General features: G+C 38.9%; 4 protein-coding genes across 7 annotated transcripts in view; 2 read left to right on the plus strand and 2 right to left on the minus strand.

Annotated features, from left to right (window-relative positions):
• Positions 1–39: 39 nt before the first annotated feature.
• LOC129797391 (uncharacterized) lies at positions 40–7,102 on the plus strand. The gene is made up of 12 exons (XM_055839879.1): positions 40–785; positions 863–1,056; positions 1,377–1,921; positions 1,984–2,639; positions 2,704–3,097; positions 3,168–3,301; positions 3,369–3,448; positions 3,513–3,729; positions 3,797–4,761; positions 5,605–5,919; positions 6,056–6,663; positions 6,733–7,102. The coding sequence occupies exons 1-12, from the start codon at positions 749–751 to the stop codon at positions 6,917–6,919; spliced, it is 4,332 nt and encodes a 1,443-aa protein (XP_055695854.1). The 5' UTR covers positions 40–748; the 3' UTR covers positions 6,920–7,102.
• Positions 3,513–6,646, minus strand: LOC129797395 (uncharacterized). The gene is made up of 2 exons (XM_055839886.1): positions 5,463–6,646; positions 3,513–5,403 (listed from the first exon to the last, which is right to left on the minus strand). Exons 1-2 carry the CDS (start codon positions 5,550–5,552, stop codon positions 4,777–4,779), a joined length of 717 nt encoding a protein of 238 aa, XP_055695861.1. The 5' UTR covers positions 5,553–6,646; the 3' UTR covers positions 3,513–4,776.
• Positions 6,929–9,080, minus strand: LOC129797393 (dehydrodolichyl diphosphate synthase complex subunit DHDDS). Of its 2 annotated transcripts, XM_055839882.1 has the most exons (3): positions 8,852–9,080; positions 8,126–8,786; positions 6,929–7,573 (listed from the first exon to the last, which is right to left on the minus strand). In XM_055839882.1, the coding sequence occupies exons 2-3, from the start codon at positions 8,780–8,782 to the stop codon at positions 7,262–7,264; spliced, it is 969 nt and encodes a 322-aa protein (XP_055695857.1). In that variant the 5' UTR covers positions 8,783–8,786; positions 8,852–9,080; the 3' UTR covers positions 6,929–7,261. The 2 variants fall into 2 exon arrangements, with proteins under 2 accessions (XP_055695857.1, XP_055695858.1); XM_055839883.1 differs by having other exon boundaries at positions 8,126–9,080.
• A 4,598-nt stretch (positions 9,081–13,678) lies between these two features.
• Positions 13,679–18,957, plus strand: part of LOC129797396 (uncharacterized) — a 54,289-nt gene continuing 49,010 nt past the window's right edge. For 2 of the 3 annotated variants that reach the window (XM_055839890.1, XM_055839887.1), the window contains exon 1: positions 13,679–14,288. The gene's annotated coding sequence lies outside the window, so the exon portion shown is untranslated. The remainder of the gene's footprint in view (positions 14,289–18,957) is intronic. The other variant, XM_055839889.1, reaches the window with a different exon arrangement.

Below are 18,957 nucleotides of genomic sequence, written 5' to 3' on the forward strand. Positions count from 1 at the left end.
TTGTACTCTTTCTCTCTCTGCTTGCGATACCATCCGTATCAGCGCCAAGGGTCTCAGGGGTCTCATTGACGTCAGTCCATAGAGCAGCAAATTGAAGAGATGAGCTGTGGACGAGACTGTATGGCGACACTCTGGGTTATATGCAAATGTGTCGTATTTATTGGTGTATTTCCGAGAGAGTGAAAAGATGCCTGTGCTATCAGTCAGAGCTCCCCTGATTGTGAGCGTGTAAATGCCGGGGAGGCGGTGGCGTACAGGCAGCAAATCTTTGGGGGGTAAAGAGGCAAAGAGCGAATGAAGAAGTCCATGTCCAAATGAAAACACAAATACAGAGTTATGCTGCTGCATGAATGGATTATTGTGAATTACATACATATTGCATGATGTTGAGGAAGCAAAAAGAGAAAGACATTCAGTTGATTATTTTCTGCTGAAAGGTTAAAATGGGGCGATAGCCTTTTTCCCGGATTTATCACAAATTCAACAGCTTATCACATGTTCCATTGTGGCTGGGGAGGGAAGAAATATTGTGCCTCTCGGGAGAGGAATTTTGTGAATTCCTTCAGTCTGTGTGCGACCGTCAACGGGAAGTGAATTGAAATTCCTAACTAGTGACTCCGAGAGCTGCTTCCTTTGAGTTTTTTTTCTTCTCTTCTTCTCCTCTAATTTTTTTTCGGCTCAAATTCTTGTGTGTGGATTCTTTCTGTAATAGTTCTTGTGTGAAGTGTTTGCCTTCCAGGGCGAGGACATGGCGTCATCTCGCTTAAATTATTTATTATTTATTTGTAAGGATCACACACATCTTTCTGCTGAATGAGTTTATTAGTGCAGTGATTTCCTTTTTATTTTTTTGAATTTGTAGATATATCGCATCTTGGATTCTCCAAAGGATTTAATTTGTTCGAACCGAATAGGGTTTATGTGTACAATTTCACAGGAAGTGTCCAGGTTGGATCTCGTGCCAGCAACAGTGAGCACAATGTTAATCCCACTTGGTGGCGCATTACAGGACTTTTTCAGCTGCAACGCATCGATTCGACCACCCTGGCAGCCTGGGTGAGGATTTATCCCAAAAAAAAAAATCATCTCCAACATCACTCATTTTTCTTCATTCTGTGAGCTTCTTTAAATGTTGGGGGCCTCTGCATGTGAATGAAGTGATAGGAAATATTTCCATTTTGATAATGCGATTTCCTCTCCAGTACAAATACATGTAGCAGCATTATGTAGCATGCCTCTAGTTGATCCACACACATTTTCTCATCTCATTCAACTCACAGCTCACTGGCTCTGGATGATGATTAGCCGAGAGCCACAGAGAGAGAGAGAGTGCTGGGGATAAATTGGTGGCTGCTTTTTTCAATTCTTCTTTGCAGATTACGCCACATGGAGAAGTGACTCTATTCCCGCCAAAACACACTGACCCGAAGCGAATGGGGATGTCGGACGAATTGCGGGCACCATTTAAGATAATTATTGCCAACAATGGTGCTATTAACTATGTGGCCGTGAATGCAAAGGAGAAAGCATGGACGTCCAATCTCAAGCGCGCCTTTGCGTCCACATTCCAGCTGCAGGTGGAGAAAAGTGGGTTGTTCACGGTGAATGAGGGTGGACTCCATGGGTTCTGTAGCACCAGCTACCTCGTAACCAATCGCACAACTCACTGGCAAGTCCGCAAAACCATCGATCTCAAATCGTGCACTCCACACGGCAGTGGGATCCACCATTCGCGAATGAATGTGCCAAATGTCCCATGCCTCGAGAATACCGAACGAAAGGTTGTCGTTAGCAATGAGGGCTTCTTCGAGCTACGTCCCAATAAGAATTCCGGGGTATTTGTGGCTAAAGCCATCACGAAGGGTGTAACACTTGTTAACATCTTTGAATCCACAGGATCAGCTCAATACATCAATTCAGAGTGAGTTCCGTGTGATCACAATTTCCTGGATTTTTGTAATTTAAAAAAAACTGCTCTTTCAGACTTGAATTGAACTTTGTCAAGGAGCGAATGCACCCGAAGGAGATCTCTCTCGATGTGGACAAACTCCTCCTCACTTCCCTTGACTATGTGAACCACCACAAAGATCCCACAGCTGGCCGGAGCACAGCATCGGATGATCAGCAAATCCGCCATGTTGTCTACCTCCTGAATCACCTAACGGATGCTCTGGATGCCACAGAATTGGACTTTGAGGATCCCATTGATAGTCATGTGGCGGAAACATTTCGTGTAGTTGGTCTCATGGAGTTTGAAGCACTGGAGAAGTTATTCAAGGAGATCGACATTGGTACCTCGTATCGCCAGGAAACAATTAGGAATCTCTTCTTTGAGTTTGTCTCCCGCATTGGGACAAGAGCTTCGGTTCTCCTGACGCGTGATCTTGTCGTGAAGAAGAGCGTGAAACCCTCAACGGCTGTTCAGCTCCTCATGGCACTTCCATTCCACATTGATGAAATGAGTCAGGATTTGGTGAGGGAATGCGAAATATTGCTGGCACTCGGCTCTGATCGTCCGGATGTGAAGCAGGCAGCTGTTCTCAGCTACGCCACACTAATCCATCATACTTTTGTAGGAGGGAAGATGACTGTGGATGTCTTTGAGCGATATGTGAAGAAATATTTTGATCTCTTCTTCAGTAAGTTTTAATCTTGTAATTCTCATTTAATCAATTAATATCTGAATGATTTCTTGTATTACAGACAGTCCTGACTATGAGCAGCAAATGCTGTACCTCCTGGCACTGAGTAATCTCGAGTTGGGAAATGTTGTGGAGTACCTGGAGCCAATTGTCAAGGGTGACTATCCTCAAAATACGGATATTCGTTTCTTAGCAATTTGGTCCACACTCTCACTCGCACAAGTACGTCCGGAAAAGACTTATGAGCTGTACTGGCCGATCCTTGAGTCACGTGACACTCCACTGCAGCTAAGAGTGGCAGCATTGATGATGCTCCTCATGTCAAAACCCTCCCCAGCTCGTCTTATGAGTATCCATGAATTCATGCTGAGCGACACCTGCCCACACTTGAGAAACTTCTACAGGACAACCATTCTTGGGCTCAAGAAAACAACTCATCCCTGCTATGAAAATATGTAAGAAGAATTTTCTCAATCTCTGATGAATACATTTTAATCTCAAGATATTTTTTTGGGATCATTTTAGGAAAGATATGATGGGCTTCCTATCCCGCCATCTTCCACCGGAGCCAAAATCAAAGTACTGGACAGGAAACTACATGGATGGGACTGTTCATCAGTCGGCAATTGGTATTGGCATACAATCTCTCTTGATTGCTGGTAAGACGTCCTCCTGATGCAGAACAAAGCTAAAGAACAAGAAATACTCGATTTTTCTTCTTTTCAGACGACAAGACAGACATTCCTGAAGTAATTTACTTACGTCTGGACACGGAATCTCTACGGAAGTATACTGGAAAGTTTTCTGTAAGTCTCCTCTTGAGATTTCCTTTGCATTTTGGTATTAAAAAACTTTTTTTATCAATAAAAGGTTTTCATCAAAATAAGAGGTCTAGCAGAGATCATTGAGAAGATCACGGTGCCAATAATTGAAATTGATCAACTAAAGAGTATCCTGAATGGGATGAAATTGCAGCCAATCCCTCAAACACCTCTACATTTTGAATTTATCCTCAATGTTGAGGGCAAAGCTGTACTTTCGTATCACATCAATCAGACAACGGTGATGAATCTCACCAATGGAGACAGTAAGAAGAATTCTTTTCTTCTTTTCTTTTGTTCCTCCATTGAGAGAGTTTCAAATGTTCTTTGCAGTAATATCCCGCCTTCAGACAATCTTCCTGGGAGAGACTCACATAAACATGCAGACAATTCGATGGCCATTTATGAACAAATACTCCGTCCCAACGGTCCTTGGAACACCAGCGGAAGTGGTGATTGAGAGCACAGTGGCTACAGCTCTACGTGGGAACATCACCTTCCCCACACACTCATCCACAGCCCTGAGAAATCATCAAATTGAAATGAGATACTCATCGTACTCCACATGCCTCTCCCGGAGCTACAATCCCTTCCTCAACTATGAGCATCAGGTGCAACAGGATCAGGGATTCCTCGGCTATAGTCCCATAAATAGTGAAATAGGATTGGATATGTCCACGGGGCAGATGTTCCTGAGCTTCATTCGTCCCAAGATGACCAATAGTGGATTCTCCCTGAAATCTCGCGTTAGCGCCAACATCCGTGAATTCCTTCTGCGTGATTCAGAGACGGATACATCGAATCTCTATGTGTTTAGTGAGTCCGAAGATGACAAATCGGTGTCTGTGATTGATTGGAATATTGGGGATTTGGGAACAAGGGTTCTACTCTCGGTGGGCGTTAAGAAAATCGTCCCGAGTATGTTTGACTTTACGAATATCCTCACACCGGAAAATGGGAATGTACCCCAATTTGCTGGACAAGCCCTACAGACGGCAAATATCCTCCAAGTGGTCACCACACACTTGGGGAACTACAAGAATGTCAAGTGGTTGATACAGAATGAGGAGGATTCAAGGATTTTAGTTACAATTCAAATGTTCCAGGATCTATCGAATCGGGATGTTTATTCGACAAAATTAAACATTGATTTGAGTCACACAAATGATTTGGAAAATCGCAATGCAACACCCCTCCATCGATGGACCACGCAGATTAGATGGACAAAGACAGCCAGCAAGCAGAGCTCCACAGTTCAGGCGATCATGAAGCGTGTCTCCGGATCGAATGATTGGCGCGTGAGTTTGCATTATTTATATTACTAATGATTCCCCATCATTGGCTGTTTGGGAAGTTGTTCCGGTTGTCCTGAAGGATTCTGCCACAGACGGTGGAGACGGTGTAGATTGTTGTACAATTTCGGAAGCCTTGAGGGATGGGGAATTAGATCCATGTCTCTCTTCGTAGGATTTGTAGCCCCATTCTCTATGTCCTGTAGCATGGGATGATGTGTAGCTTGCTGCAGAACTGAAAGTTGCATTTTTTTCCTCCTGACTCACGTGGGATTTTGTTTCATCCTCATGGATGGAAAAGGTAGTTGGGACAATGTTTGCATCATTGCTGGGTGTTTTGCTATTTGCATCAACTGGAGGTGCCGCTGAGGAGCTAGCAATGCTAACAGCCGAAACAGCTCCTGCAGCAACAGCTGTAGTCTTTGGATCAATTTGAGTCTCCTGCACTGCTGCTGGTTTTTCCGCACTTGCTTTCTTGGCCGCCTCCTCTTGGGCTTTCTTTTGCTCCTCAAGCATATTCTGCAGGTACTCAATCCCATCCGATGGACGATCCCTCATCTCATAGAGGCGTGTCAGAACTCTCGTTAGAAATCCAATGATTCCACTCTCCTCCAAATATGTCCGGAATTCATCGCGTTTTTCTCTAAGCTGTAATTTCTTATAATTAATGAAGATCCTGTGACACAAAAAATCATCTTTTAACTCACCGAAGCCATTGTAAATTTTAATCTGCACTGAAATTTGAAGAGAGAAAAATCTTTTGTGCAAAAACTCGGAAAATAACAAAATATATTCATTCACAGATTGCTAAGATTAAGTTTAAATTAAAATAAAATTTTGTACTTTTAGATGTGCCTGGATGGGCACTACTCTCCACTGGTGTATGCCCAATCGCCGGGAGTCTTTAAGGTGGTGGCTACATTTGGACAAATCACCGACACTACGGAAGGACAATGCCCGCAGAAAAAGTCCCAAATCTCGGTTTCAGGATCATTTGATGTGGATGAGAGTACAAAGAAGAGTCTCAATGCCCTGGAGAAGGATACCAATTGTCCTGGGAATCTCATCAAGTTCACACCACCAATGCTGCTCCATGAATGCCAGGATCGTTTCAACACCTTGACGAAGATTACGAATTTGGCTGTGCAAGTTAAATCCAACAGGGTGAGTAATTTAATTTAAATCAGTCAACGCTCTCAACATTGCGTGAATCAAAGAGATACCGAAACAACTAATTCTATTTAGCGTCCCAAATAGATTAGTAAACATGCAAATAAATGCAAAAATGTCATAATTTCAGATGCCAGTTTGGTACAATGATGCCATAACGAGATTGCAACATTTCTACTCGAGCTTCATGTCCTACCCGGACACAACAACCAGAAATTGGACCACAGGAATGGATGTGAAGGTATCAATGCCAAGTGTGAATGATAATTCAATAAATGTGGACATTAATGGGGCAACCCTGGGCTCTCTGGCGTACTTTTCGCGTCTCTATGAGAACACCAACAACATCAAGTACAACCATTTGGACACAAAGCTCAATACGTGGGGATTCTACAAGACATGCAGTGTAGTCGGGAATACGCTGCATACTTTTGCAGATGGTGAAGTGAATCTGGCCAAATTGATTGTGGAACGCAACAAGAGCCCCTGTGCTCTCCTCCTGGCAGCCGATTGTACGCCCAAGACGAGCTTTGCGGTATTCCTGCAACCCCTGGCTGGGTCAGAGCTCACTACTAAATTTGCCATAAGGTATTTCGTGGGACAGATCAGCATTAAGTATTCCCCTGATGATCCTGAGCACGTTGTTGTTAACAATCCCCTCGTGACTAGTGGGGATTTAAGAATGCCAATTAGAAATCTCACCCTCAGCTCCAATTCGCATCTCATTAAGCATTTGTGGTAAGAGGAACACGCATCAGACAAAAATGATTTCCATAAAATTAATCTAAACTTACCTTCTTTTTGCAGGATTCACGTGACACCCGATGAAATCTTGGACATTGTCGACAGCGTATTCTTTAGGGGTGTACAATTTGACCGGAAGAATCTCCTCCAAATAAGCACATCATTCAATTTTAAGAGCAAAGTCTGTGGATTGTGCAATCCCGAATCAAAAGCCACAGCGGACTCCTTCAGCTACTGCTTCAAATCATAAATGCTTTCATTGACACATTTCTCTCTTTATTTCCAAGAGAATCTCTTTTTTCATTTTTTCTTTAAGGATTATGTATACACAAAATATCATAGTTCCCGGAGAAGCTGATTTGTTCTATATCGTCCCCTAGGATGTCTTCTGTTCACTTTTTTCCGCTCTTCAATAAAATCTTATGCAGTTTGAGTTTGTGGAATGTTTTCTTCTTCTCTTGCTCCCTATTTTATTGATAAATCTCTCCCCGAAAAAAAAATTATCAAGCTATATAATTATGACTGACAAGACGTTTTACTCTTATCTATTATGTACAATTTTTTAAACTTTATGTTTTTTCTTGTTCCTATACTATAAATTATGATTCAATTCTGTGGAGTTATCATCACGGACACGCGATGCATTGGTTTGACCTATGAGCTCCTGCATGTGTTTCCAATGTCGGCTATCGACATCGCTTACGAAATGCTCAATTTGCTCGTGATGGGTGGACTTGGCGGCAGTAGTAGTAGCCAAATCTGCCTCCATGGGCATCCGGAGGAGCTTCTGGGGTGTTTGCATTTGATAGTAATGCCGCTGATATTGGAAAATTGCACCCAAAACGTGCCAAATGGTGATTTCGGGCCATAAAGTCTTTGTGAAGTAAAGGATTGTTGATGACACCTGCAAAACAAGAAATTTTTCCTTTTTTTAAGTCAATATCCACGCAGAGATTTGCTTGAGTGTTGAAAGAAGCTGAGATTCTGCGTCATTCTGTATTTTTGCTTTGAAAACAGAATTCTGATTAGCAACAATATTGTGCCAAACAATTTTTTTTTTCGACCGGATGTGTGCCATCCACCTTTAATATAAAAACCTCAACTATTAACTACTTTTCATTGCCTTTTTTATTCTCATTAACAGCACTTAATTGCATTATAAAAAAAATTTAAGGGACAAGGTCAAGAGTACTGTGAACAATGAAATTGATAAAGAATTAATAGCAAACATTATAACTTTCATTGCATTTCCTTGCAGAATGTAATATAGAAACACTTTAGCTAATAAAGTGAAAAAGCTAAATTTAATTAAAAAATTATCATTTTTTTTTAATGAACTCCGAAGCCCGACTTTTCTGTTGGACAGAGGGCAGAGATAAAACTTTTTTATAATTTCCTTTTATTGTTTTTTTTTTAAGTAATAGTTTTTGTGATAAAATTGTGACATTTTTGTTACCTGCCAGAGGAGGAAGTCACTGAGCCTCGTTTCACCGGAAGTGCGAATGAGTAGATCCGGATCTGAGCAATATTTTGTGTGTAGGCATCTATTAACGAGGTCATCTGTGATAATCTCCTGATCGAGAATACTGTCCGAGACACCCTCGGTGATTGTCCTGACCGAGTGCGTAATCTCATCCCGGCTTGTGTATGCAAATGCCACATTGAGGATTGCCTTGCTATTCAATCGCGTAATATACATTGCCCTGGCAATTTTACGCTGCAAATATTCAGGCAGCATCCCCATGTTCCCGATAATTCGGATGCAGACCCCATTCTCATTCAGTTTCTCCTCTTCCTCCATGATTTTGTCGAATTTCTCACTGGCCAGCTTCATAAGGGCGTCGACCTCGTCTTCGCTTCTCTTGAAATTCTCAATGCTGAATGCGTACACTGTGACCTCCTTGACACCCAAGTCTAGGCACCACTGTAGCACTTCGGAGAGCTTCTCAAATCCCCGAGAATGTCCTTCCGCCTTCTCTACATGGATCTTCCTGGCAAATCTCCTGTTGCCATCCATAATGAAGGCAATGTGTTCCGGGACTTTACCCACTTTTACCACACGCATGGCCAGCCTCTGCCACCATGGCAGTTTTGTCTCTCGCACCCACGACATTGCACTGGAATTATTTCAAATTGCATCACACAAATCTCTCATCTCCGGTGCTTCCCGGATCAATCTCACCTTGTAAGTATCACTCTTCACACCCTTTTTCGTAAATAATTACATCACTCGGGGGCACAAGGAAGCACACACGCGATAGAACAAACACTGGGCTCCACTCCCGGAACACTGGGGCTATTTTTGGGAGCACTAGACTCGACTTCTGGGGCGATTTTCCCGAATTAATTCACAATTTTCAAGCTGAAAATGACATGTGATGTGCATGACATGTGATCAAATCCCATTGGTCGGCACTTTCGGCCGATAATTCGGCAGAAATTCGTCAAAATTGCAGACAGATAGATTACGCCGAAATGTATGCTAATTTTAATTATAAAAATTTTAGCAAATTTTTCGCATTTTCTGGCGAGTTTTCTGGTCAAGTAAAGTTTTTCCAGCTAAAAGGAACACGCTGTGTCATTTGTGCGCCAAATAAATGCAAAATATCTGTTTTAGTTCTAAAAAAAAATATGTTGTAAAAATTCAAAACAGGTCGAAAACTTTTCTGTCCGAATTCGACCTTTTCTTTTCCGCCATAAAATTTTGGGAACTACGCCGAAACTATTTGGTGGCTGTGGAAAAATTAAAATTTTCTCCGCTCCTACGCAATTTTCCGGCTTTTCCTGCTACAGAGGACTCTTTTAGGGCCCCCCTGCATCTGTTCCAAGGATTTTTCGGGGTTTTCGATCGGTTTTTTGGGAAAATTAATTTGGGGGAAAAGCCGCCGGCAGTTTTCGATTTATAATTTTTACACGATTTTTTCCCCGGAATGAATTTTCGCGAACTTTTGGAATTTTTGATGCCAAACGACGCGGCGTCGCTTCCTAGTCACAAAAACCTGATTTTCCCGTGAAAATTCGGTGGAAAACGTGAGAAAATTGCGGAAAACTGAATGTGTGAGGGGGGCAGTATCAGTCTCGATTAGTGACATGCATCCGTCTCATTCTCTTGAGCAAACAGTGCCAAAAAGTACCAGTGTGGTGCTTTTTGGAACTACATTTAGGGCGCCAAATTCAAAAAGTGATTTTCCAATTTTTACTGCGTTTCCCCATTTTCCACGAAAAAATGTTGTTTTTCATCAATAAACGTGCACTTACGACTTTCGGAATTGCACAGAGAAGTCGGGAAATCGAAATAAAATCAGTATTGTCACCCAAAAGGCCCAAAAAGGACATTATGCAATTTTCGGGGTGAAAATTGTTGCTGAACTTGTAAAAAATACAGCAAACATTGAAAATGGACGAAAGTAATTAACTTACTTGCCATAGAAGAAAATCACTAAGTCTGGTTTCTCCGGAAGTGCGTATGAGGAGATCCACATCACCCACAAACAGGCATTCCTTGATGAGGGCATCTGAGACAATATCCGGTGAGTACAGGTGACCATTTGAAATGCCATCAATTATTTTGCACATTGAACTTGTAATCTCATTTCGGCTAGTGTAGGCAAATGCTAAATTGATGATCAGCTTCTTGTTCATTTTCGTGCAGATCATTACCTCAGCGAATTTTCTTTGCAACCCCAAAGGCAAATGTGCTGTATCCCCAATAATCCGAATTCTTATGCCTTTCTCCTTGAGTTTCTCGCAATCCTGAATCATTCTGTTTGCTCTTTTTGCAGTCAGATTTAGCAGGTTCTTAACTTCATCACTATCCCTCTTAAAATTCTCAATACTAAAGGCATACACGGTTATTTCCTTCACTCCTAATTCCAAACAACACTGAATAATTATCGGAAGTACATCGAATCCTCGAGAGTGTCCTTCAGCTTTGGTCAGTTTATTCTTCTCTGCAAATCTCCTATTGCCATCCATAATGAAGGCTATGTGATTGGGAATTTTCCTTTCTTTAAGCACACGGATGGCACAATTTGCCCACCAGGATAGACTCAACTCCCTCACGAACGACATTGTATATACTGGAAATTGTTTCCAAACATATTGGAGCTTTTATACATTTATTAGCAATTTTATCAATTTCCTTTCTTAATTTTTTGTATCCGTTAAATAGCACAAATTTTTCTGGGTGGGGTAGAAAAATTCAGAATATCTTGTGGTAAATTAAAATATCAATTTATTGCGTTTCTAAAATCGATAATTTAAAGACGAAAATGTGTGTGATTAAATTGATTAAATTAATATTCTGTGGAGGGGTGGGGAGGGGGGTTGAAAATCGACTGCTTTCGTTTAAAATTAAATTAATTCGTATTTATCAGGAGAAAATAATTTTTCACGGTCGCTAAAGATTTCTTGTCTCTCTTGCATTTTTATCAGGTCCTTTAAATACGCTAGGACTATAGTAGGTATACATAGTGCCAGCATCGCCAGCATACTGACTTCCTTATGCAGCAATATTACATTTAAACAAAATTAGCGAAAAAGAACTTGACCTTGCTTGGAAAATTCAATTTTCGTGTTCTTATAAGGAATTTGCCATTGAATTTCCATTCAATAAATAGCAGTAATTTTGTATTTGAAATAGTAAAAACATTCTGTGAGAATTCCTTAAAAATTATCTGATTGTATAATATTTATATAGCGGTTACCATGTATATAACGTCATGGAAACTTGAAAACATGTTCCAAAAAAAAGCTCTAAATTGGGCTCTATAGTGAATCATTTTCGAATAAAAGGTCTGTGCGCATAATTTACATAAAAACTACTCAATTTTCTATAATTTGGTTCTAACATCCCTAACATCAATCCTTGAATTTTCAGAAAGAGAAGCAAAGGGAATAAATAGAATCCTGGGCATCCTAGATGTTGATTAGATCAACGATCTCCAATATCTTTAAAAATTTTTACTCCATTCTTAATAATGTTTGCTTGCTAATCCGACACATATGTAGTACATACATAACATTAAGCAGTAACTTTATGTTGGAACGGCACCTGTGCTTCCATAGAAAAACACAAACTCATTCAAAAAATAACAAGCAGTCAACGGTTTCATGCAGAGCCAAGAAGGGTGGAAATATCGTAATGTTGAAAGAAAATTGCCATCATCTTTGCCTAATAGTCAAGAAGGTGGGCTTTATACGCCAAAATCCCCTTCCAGAAATTAATTGAAGCGGTAGTAATGTTTGCCCTACGATGTCGCACGGGAGGGTTGTCATTACTCAATCCCCCGGCCTTTCAGCGTCTTCAAATACCAACCCCATTCGTCAATTTGGGGGAGACGGGAAAATCGTCTATTTAAGTTGACGGGTGGTGCCCCCCATACGGCAGGGACAATCTATCCCTCAATTTATCTCCTTTAGCGCGGCACATCTGCAGGAAAAGTGTGGGAGAAATCAACCCTGTGTCGAGAAGGCATTCTATATATCCCAAATGGAATCCCCGGTACACGTGCTCCACGCGACGAGACAAACTGCAGAAATTCCTTAAACTGACGAAAACCACACTGCCAGTATCAGAAACCCCATTTTTCCACATCCAAAATGCTCATTCTTGTGTATTGCATTTTAAGGGTTGGTAGTACTAGTCACCACCAACCAACACTCCATGTACTATATGAAAATTCCAACAATGAACTTTGGTTGGACGTCAGTTGCATTTTCATGAAAGTTTTGCACATCATAAAAATATTCTAAGCGCACAATGTGGCCAACAAACTGCAGAAACGGGTTGTGAAAAGTTTAGGTATTCTCTGTAATTTTCAGCATAGGATGCATGATATGAATTTTAGTTTATCAACTGTTTTTGTCAACTTTTAAGATAAGAAAAATAGACTTACTTGAAAGTTCTTTTATTATTCCTTTTTGTTGTTACAATTTTCTCAGATTTTCCATGAACTTTTCAAGAAGTGAGATCGTTACTTAAATTTTGCTTTAGCTATTTTGTTGTTTAAAATAAAATAAATTTCCTTGATTATGCATAAATGATATATATAGCGATGAGATTTTCAAAGAAAACCTTTTATAAATTCTCAATGACAAAAATTTATTAAAGAACGTGTCACATTCCTAATCGCCGCACCCAATATATTGTTGTAATTCTACATGTAGACGCTGAACAGGTACAAAAAGGCCGCATTCTTTTATAATTAAAATTGAAATAAAAAGCTCAGTCACTCCAAGAAAGTGTAATATGGGAAATGTTTTGCAACTATACGTAGAGAAGTTTTAGGCTGCAAAAGCAATAAAAGTTCCAATATACATAAAATTGAATAAGTGCAGTGAAATTGCAATTTTCTCGCTCTTTTGCAACAAATCCGTTGCCACTGAAAAATTTCCCTTGATCGTTTTAGTAGAGATTTTTTTTGGGGAAGTTTTTTCTTTTGCTTTCGAGAAAGGCGGAGGGGTATGTAGCACAGCCGGAAAAAACATGTAATTTGTGCATGTGTCGAGGGTTGTCTTTTGATTCTGGGTAGGAGATATCAGTTACTACTTGGCAGGGTGAGTGCTTCTGCGAGGGGATTTTCTGCATGAAGAATGCCGTGGCACTTCTTTTCATCCCGCTTTATCGTGGCATCTCCCTGTGTCACCCATTAACTATTTCCATAAGGCAGAGGGGTGGAGAAGCCACCCTCGCATTTTGGAGGAATGTTCAGTTGACGAAGAGATTCTCTGTGCACTTTCTCGAATATCTTGCAAAAGTGAAGTGGATATACATTCAGCAGAGTCGAACTATAAAGACGAAGCAAGGCATCTTTATGAATCTAATACAACCTTTCATCATCCGCATAAAATTGAGATTGAGCCGCGATGTTCCGTGAATGGGAAGTGGGATTTTGTGGTAGGCAAGTGGCAAGAGGATTTCTGTAGCAGGTAACATGTTACGAGTGCCAGTCCGCCTCTGCGCAGTGAATAGACTCGGATGGTGGGACTCCAACTCTAAGCGAGAGTCGCTGGCAGTCACTTTGGCCATTCCACGCGTTCCTCCGTGAGTTTCGTCGCTTTCAGCAGTCTTCAGTGAACAACAGTCGACGGTGGATGTGTGTAATTTTGCTCTTGGTGCCGTGTGGTTGGAATTCTCGAGTGTTACGGAAATTTCTTCAGTAACTTCTTCACATATATAGTAGTGAATGCAGCCCTTTAAAAATCAATTGGCTTTTGATTGGATTGAAACAACATCTTGTGGTTTGCATTGTTGACGCAACAAGGGACCCTTGACTCATTTTCACGTGTGTTGAGATCAATCACTTTATTTTTCTGTGACTCTTTTAACCCATCAATCCTCACAACCTTTTGCGCGCTCTTACTTCGTGATCTGTGTATTGGGAAAGACATTGGTGGAGGAAGAAGTGGCCGTATTTGGATGGAATCAATTTATCTCTCTAAAATAAAAGTGAAATAACTTAAGTAGATATTGCCAAGAAAGTGACGAATTGCTCCGATCGAACACATACAAATTGGTAATTGGTGCAATTTTCGGCTGACCTCTGACTTGTGGGAATTTATCTTAGACTCCGTAAGCATCTCAGTGCAACCAAGAGAGCTCTTGTGGAAGCATCACGGTGAGTATCTGCAATTTTTACAAAATCTCCGCAAATCGTGAGAAATCTCCGCTGTTGCATAATCGAAAATGGGATTATTGTGTGAAATATATTATAAGTGACATCCGCATTTTCTTGAGCCATTGTGAAGAGAAAATTCCTCCGCAAGCACACATAAATGGGCAATGATATTGAAATATATACATTGTACATCTCTCACAAATATTGCAGTCAACATTAAAATTTATAAAATATGTACTTCCTCAATTTCGGAGAGATTTTTCCGTCTTATGTCCAAAATGATGCTGAGAAAAATTCCCTTAAGCATTCCTCAAAGACAAACATTTGTGAGAAAACTTTTTCCTCGCTTTTTATAAAGAAATACACTGCAATTAATATATATTTTAGAGTCCCCGAAGCAAGTTATATATTTATGTGCTGAAATGATATAAAAATGACATCAATCAAACCAAATGGATAAAATTGCTCCAAGAAAGGAGGAAAGTTTTCACAGGGTATCGTACCTTCTATGGAGTTTTTAACGTAATCTAAATTTTCTTTCAACATAAAAAATGATTTGCAAAGTTTCGATTTTTTTACGAGGGATTCTCAACAAGTCTTGATGTACACACTAAAAATAATTTTAGTTAATTTGCTGGTAAATTCACCGTAAATGTACATTTACAGGAAAATTTGTCTTTTTTAAACGGAAAACCAGAAAATTTTCAAAAGTTTTAGTTAAATTAAATAATTCATTCGGTTTTTTTTACGAAATCAATATAGTTAATTTTTTTTTTAGTAAAAAAACCTAAATTTCTTAGTCTTTTAATCATTACGTAGAAATTTAGTAAAATAAAACTAAATTTTAGTCTTTTTCGATGAAAATTCACTAAAATTTTAGTAAAATTACCTAAAATATTCGTTAAAAAAAACGGTTTTTGAATTTGTTCCTGAAGAAACGCCACGAAGAAAAACTTTGTCAGTTGATGTCAAGCAGTGAAGTTGTTCAGGGAATTCCCCACGTCATCTCGTCGTTCCAAGTCATCTTATACGCAACGAGGAGTTCTTGCTCATTCAGAATTTCCGGCAAAGAAGGTAATGCCATATTTAATTTATTTTCTTTAAAAATTCAATCTAAATGACAACATTATTCACCGACAGGGAATTGCGTGAACGCTAAAGCACCGAGATTTCCCACATCATTCATCAGGGAATCAACTCGTACGCACCGAGGAGTTCTTGTGCCTTGTTTGTGGAAGTTTTCGCCCCGTCCGGGAGCCAATTCGTACGCACCGAGAAGTTCTTGTGCCTTTGTGGAAGTTTTCGCTCCGTCCAGGAGCCAATTCGTACGCACCGAGAAGTTCTTGTGCCTTCTTTGTGGAAGTTTTCGCCCCGTCCGGGAGCCAATTCGTACGCGCAGAAGAGTTCTTGTGCCTTTGTGGAAGTTTTCGCCCCGTCCGGGAGCCAATTCGTACGCACCGAGAAGTTCTTGTGCCTTTGTGGAAGTTTTCGCTCCATCAGGGAGTCAACTTGTACCCACCGAGGAGTTCTTGCTCATTCAGAATTTCCCCATGATTTTTATATTTTTTTTTTATATAGAATTTTAATAAAAAGAAAAAACAAAAAAAAACCGTTTAAATTGTTTTATTTTAGTTAAAATTACTAAAAAAATAGTTTAAATTACTAAAACATTTTAGTTAAAATTACTAAAAAAAATCGCTTAAATTTTTTTCGTTACCGTAAAAATTACTAAGATTTTTGTTAAAATATACGGAGACATCATAGAAAAATTAACTAAGATTTCGTTAAAAAAACTAAAATATTTCGGTTTTCTCGTATTTCTCTGTTAAATTCATTTAACTAAAATTTTAGTTAAAGAATTTTAACTAAGACGCGTGCAGAAATACCGTAGAATGCCCATTCCGTAAAATTTACGGTGAAAAATTTAAGTGTGTAATTAATTAATAGAATTTTTTTTTATTATATTAATAAAAGAAAAGTAAATGAAAGAACGATGAAAGTTTTTATTCATTAAAGAATAAAAACTCCACAATATTAAACATTAAAAAAATATATTTTGCATCACCTTGTATAAAGCTGGTGATTGGACAACAGCATATAAGCAAAGTTTTGCTACTAAATTCGCATCTCAGCTACATTATGTATGTACATAACATTTTTCTATGGAGGGTTGTTTTTCTCAACTGTCTCCTGTTACATTTCAATTATTGTTCTCTTTTTTTTTCTTTCAAAAACTTCCACGAAAAACGACCCGCATTGAGAGAAAGGAAATGGAAAAAAAAGAAAGTGATTTGTTTCAAGAATAGAAGCTTTGCGATCCCCTAGAAAAAGATTACAATTCAAATGAACCAAATTTATCTGGTTCGCTTTTTCTTCAATGGATTCCTAAAGTGTCAGACTCCCCACAATTTTCTTTGGTTTAGAAAAAAAAGAGAAGCAATTGTTGGTTCAGAAGTGCACACATCAAAATTGGATTTGTACTACCAAAAGCTCAAGATATCGATTTATCTTTCTCTTCAGTGAAATCCCCAACTAAAATGCGCTTCTCAATGTATATTGGCAACTGCAGAGAGTTGAGTGTACTTAAGCTGCTCAAATAGTTATTTATGAGGCACTAATGAAGGCCACAAGATGGAAAGGAGCCCCAGTTTGGGCAATCGGGAAAGTTTTCTGTATTTCAGCGGTATACACAAAATGGTTGCTAAACTGTTATAATTGGTGAACTTTTGGGCAATTTGGCAGATTATTTCGCATTATGATCACGTTGCGGGATTTCTTTCTGGGTTGCCAAATCCAATGGATGATCTTAAATGTTTCTTTTTGGAATGAATTTAGAACTCCATCTGCATTTTTTGCCACAACAAACAGCAAAATAACATTCAAGTTATAGCTCATTTTCAGAATAATATTTGAAAGAGAATCATTAAGTTGTTGAAAATGTGAATTATATAAAGATAGAAATTCAAATCTCGATTAAATTTTTGATGAATCTACGTGTTTTGAAAATATGTTAAGATATATTTTCGTTCCAAAAACTTTTCTTCTTCGAGGATATACTTTAAAATATATTTTTTGTTCTTCTAAAATCCTTGAAATTGTTTATACATTCCGCAGTACTCAAGAAAAAAAAAACATTTTTAAAATATTGCCAATATCGTTAAATTAATTTCGGTGTCAATCAGTCTTTCTATTGTATTCTTTAGCCTTCTCACGGTGAGCACGGTGAAGATTTATGTATGATGGTGGCTATAGATGACAGGTCACACTTGTTGTATTATAAGAAATGTGTCAAGTGATATATTGCTTTTTGTAACGTAATCTCCAGTAAAAATAGTTTGAAAGAAAAATAAAGTTATATGCGTTTGGATTAATTGAGAAACTCAATACCTCATGGCAAAATGTGTTATTTAAAATTGTGAATAATAATGTTTTATTAGATTGTATTGTTATATGAAGAAATTTCAAGTTTTCTTATCGCCAAATCAAAATTTTGTCTGGGACGAAGAACAATTCGCAAAAGGGAAAGTGAAAATCAACGGATCTCAAAAGCTCGCGAGATTGAATATGAAAATCTTTTTTTTTTTTTTAATTATAAGTCTGAAATGGCTTTTATAAAACACCTTATCTCAATATCTCATTAATTTTTATGAGAATTTTCTCTAAAATAAAAATGACGAGTAATCTGTCGTTTTTGTACTAATTGGAAATTCTTGCAGTTGCCTCTTTGGAATACATTCGTATATAATTTTATCAAACAAACACAAGCTCTGGGTAATTTAGGAGAGAACTAAATACACACTCAAGTTTGAATTGTGCATTGCAATATCGCAATTCTTGAGGACATGAATTTTCCCCACCACTGAACTGAGACCTCATTTCGTGAAAATGAGATAAACTAATGGATTTCACTCTGCATCTAAAGATTGTATTCTCGTGGCTTTCTGGTGCACTTTTGAGTTCAATAGAAGGAGAAATTTGAGAAAATCTCTTTAGAAAATTAACACTCCATCGGATTGAGATTTTTTTTTTAAGAAGTTGAAGAAAGAGTGACGAGAGTGTTGAGAGATAAGAAACCACTTGAGATGGAAGTATGATATTCTCAAGTGGATTTTCCACGACGTTAAGTAGACACTTTTGGGACGGAGTACATCATTTTCGGGGCAAGGGTATGAGGAATTAGAGGAGAAAATATAAATAATTTAGCAACATTGTGTCAGACTTGGTGTGTAGAAAAAAAAAAAGTGTTGAATAACATCTTCTTCCGTTTCTTTGAGATGTGTCAAAAAATGTGAAATATCTCTTGGGACTTTCTCTCATGCAAACAGAACTCAATCTGCAGGCGCGTACACGTAGTGTTTATGAAGACTCTGCTTTTTGGTTTATTGTGTATAATAGATGATGGGAAAAGACACAAAAGCCGGCGTGTGTCTCAATTGAATACCTATGCTTGACTGGAAGTGAGAATAGCGCATTCTTTTGCAAGAGTCATCTTCGTGGAGTTTGCCAATTTTCATGGCATTTTCAGTGTGCAGAGGTGCTAATAGAAGGGTTGATGCGGCAGCGAAAATTGCACTGGGACGCGAAATCAATAGGAATTTGTCAAACAATCAATCCATCAGTCAATCAACATTTGTAATTCAGTGAAATGTTCTTTTAATTATGTCGAAAC

This window comes from Lutzomyia longipalpis, chromosome 1 (assembly GCF_024334085.1).
Source record: "Lutzomyia longipalpis isolate SR_M1_2022 chromosome 1, ASM2433408v1".
NCBI classification, from domain to species: Eukaryota; Metazoa; Arthropoda; class Insecta; order Diptera; family Psychodidae; genus Lutzomyia; species Lutzomyia longipalpis.

Coding starts and splice junctions, on each gene's coding strand:
- LOC129797391 (XM_055839879.1), top strand. CDS start 749: ATGGCGTCATCTCGCTTAAATTATTTATTATTTATTT. Junction 3,302..3,368: donor ACAATCTCTCTTGATTGCTG/GTAAGACGTCCT, acceptor TCTTCTTTTCAG/ACGACAAGACAGACATTCCT. Junction 3,730..3,796: donor GAATCTCACCAATGGAGACA/GTAAGAAGAATT, acceptor TGTTCTTTGCAG/TAATATCCCGCCTTCAGACA.
- LOC129797393 (XM_055839882.1), bottom strand. CDS start 8,782: ATGTCGTGGGTGCGAGAGACAAAACTGCCATGGTGGCAGAGGCTGGCC. Junction 7,574..8,125: donor GTGACTTCCTCCTCTGGCAG/GTAACAAAAATG, acceptor CTTGTTTTGCAG/GTGTCATCAACAATCCTTTA.
- LOC129797395 (XM_055839886.1), bottom strand. CDS start 5,552: ATGAATATATTTTGTTATTTTCCGAGTTTTTGCACAAAAGATTTTTCT. Junction 5,404..5,462: donor TAAAATTTACAATGGCTTCG/GTGAGTTAAAAG, acceptor AAGAAATTACAG/CTTAGAGAAAAACGCGATGA.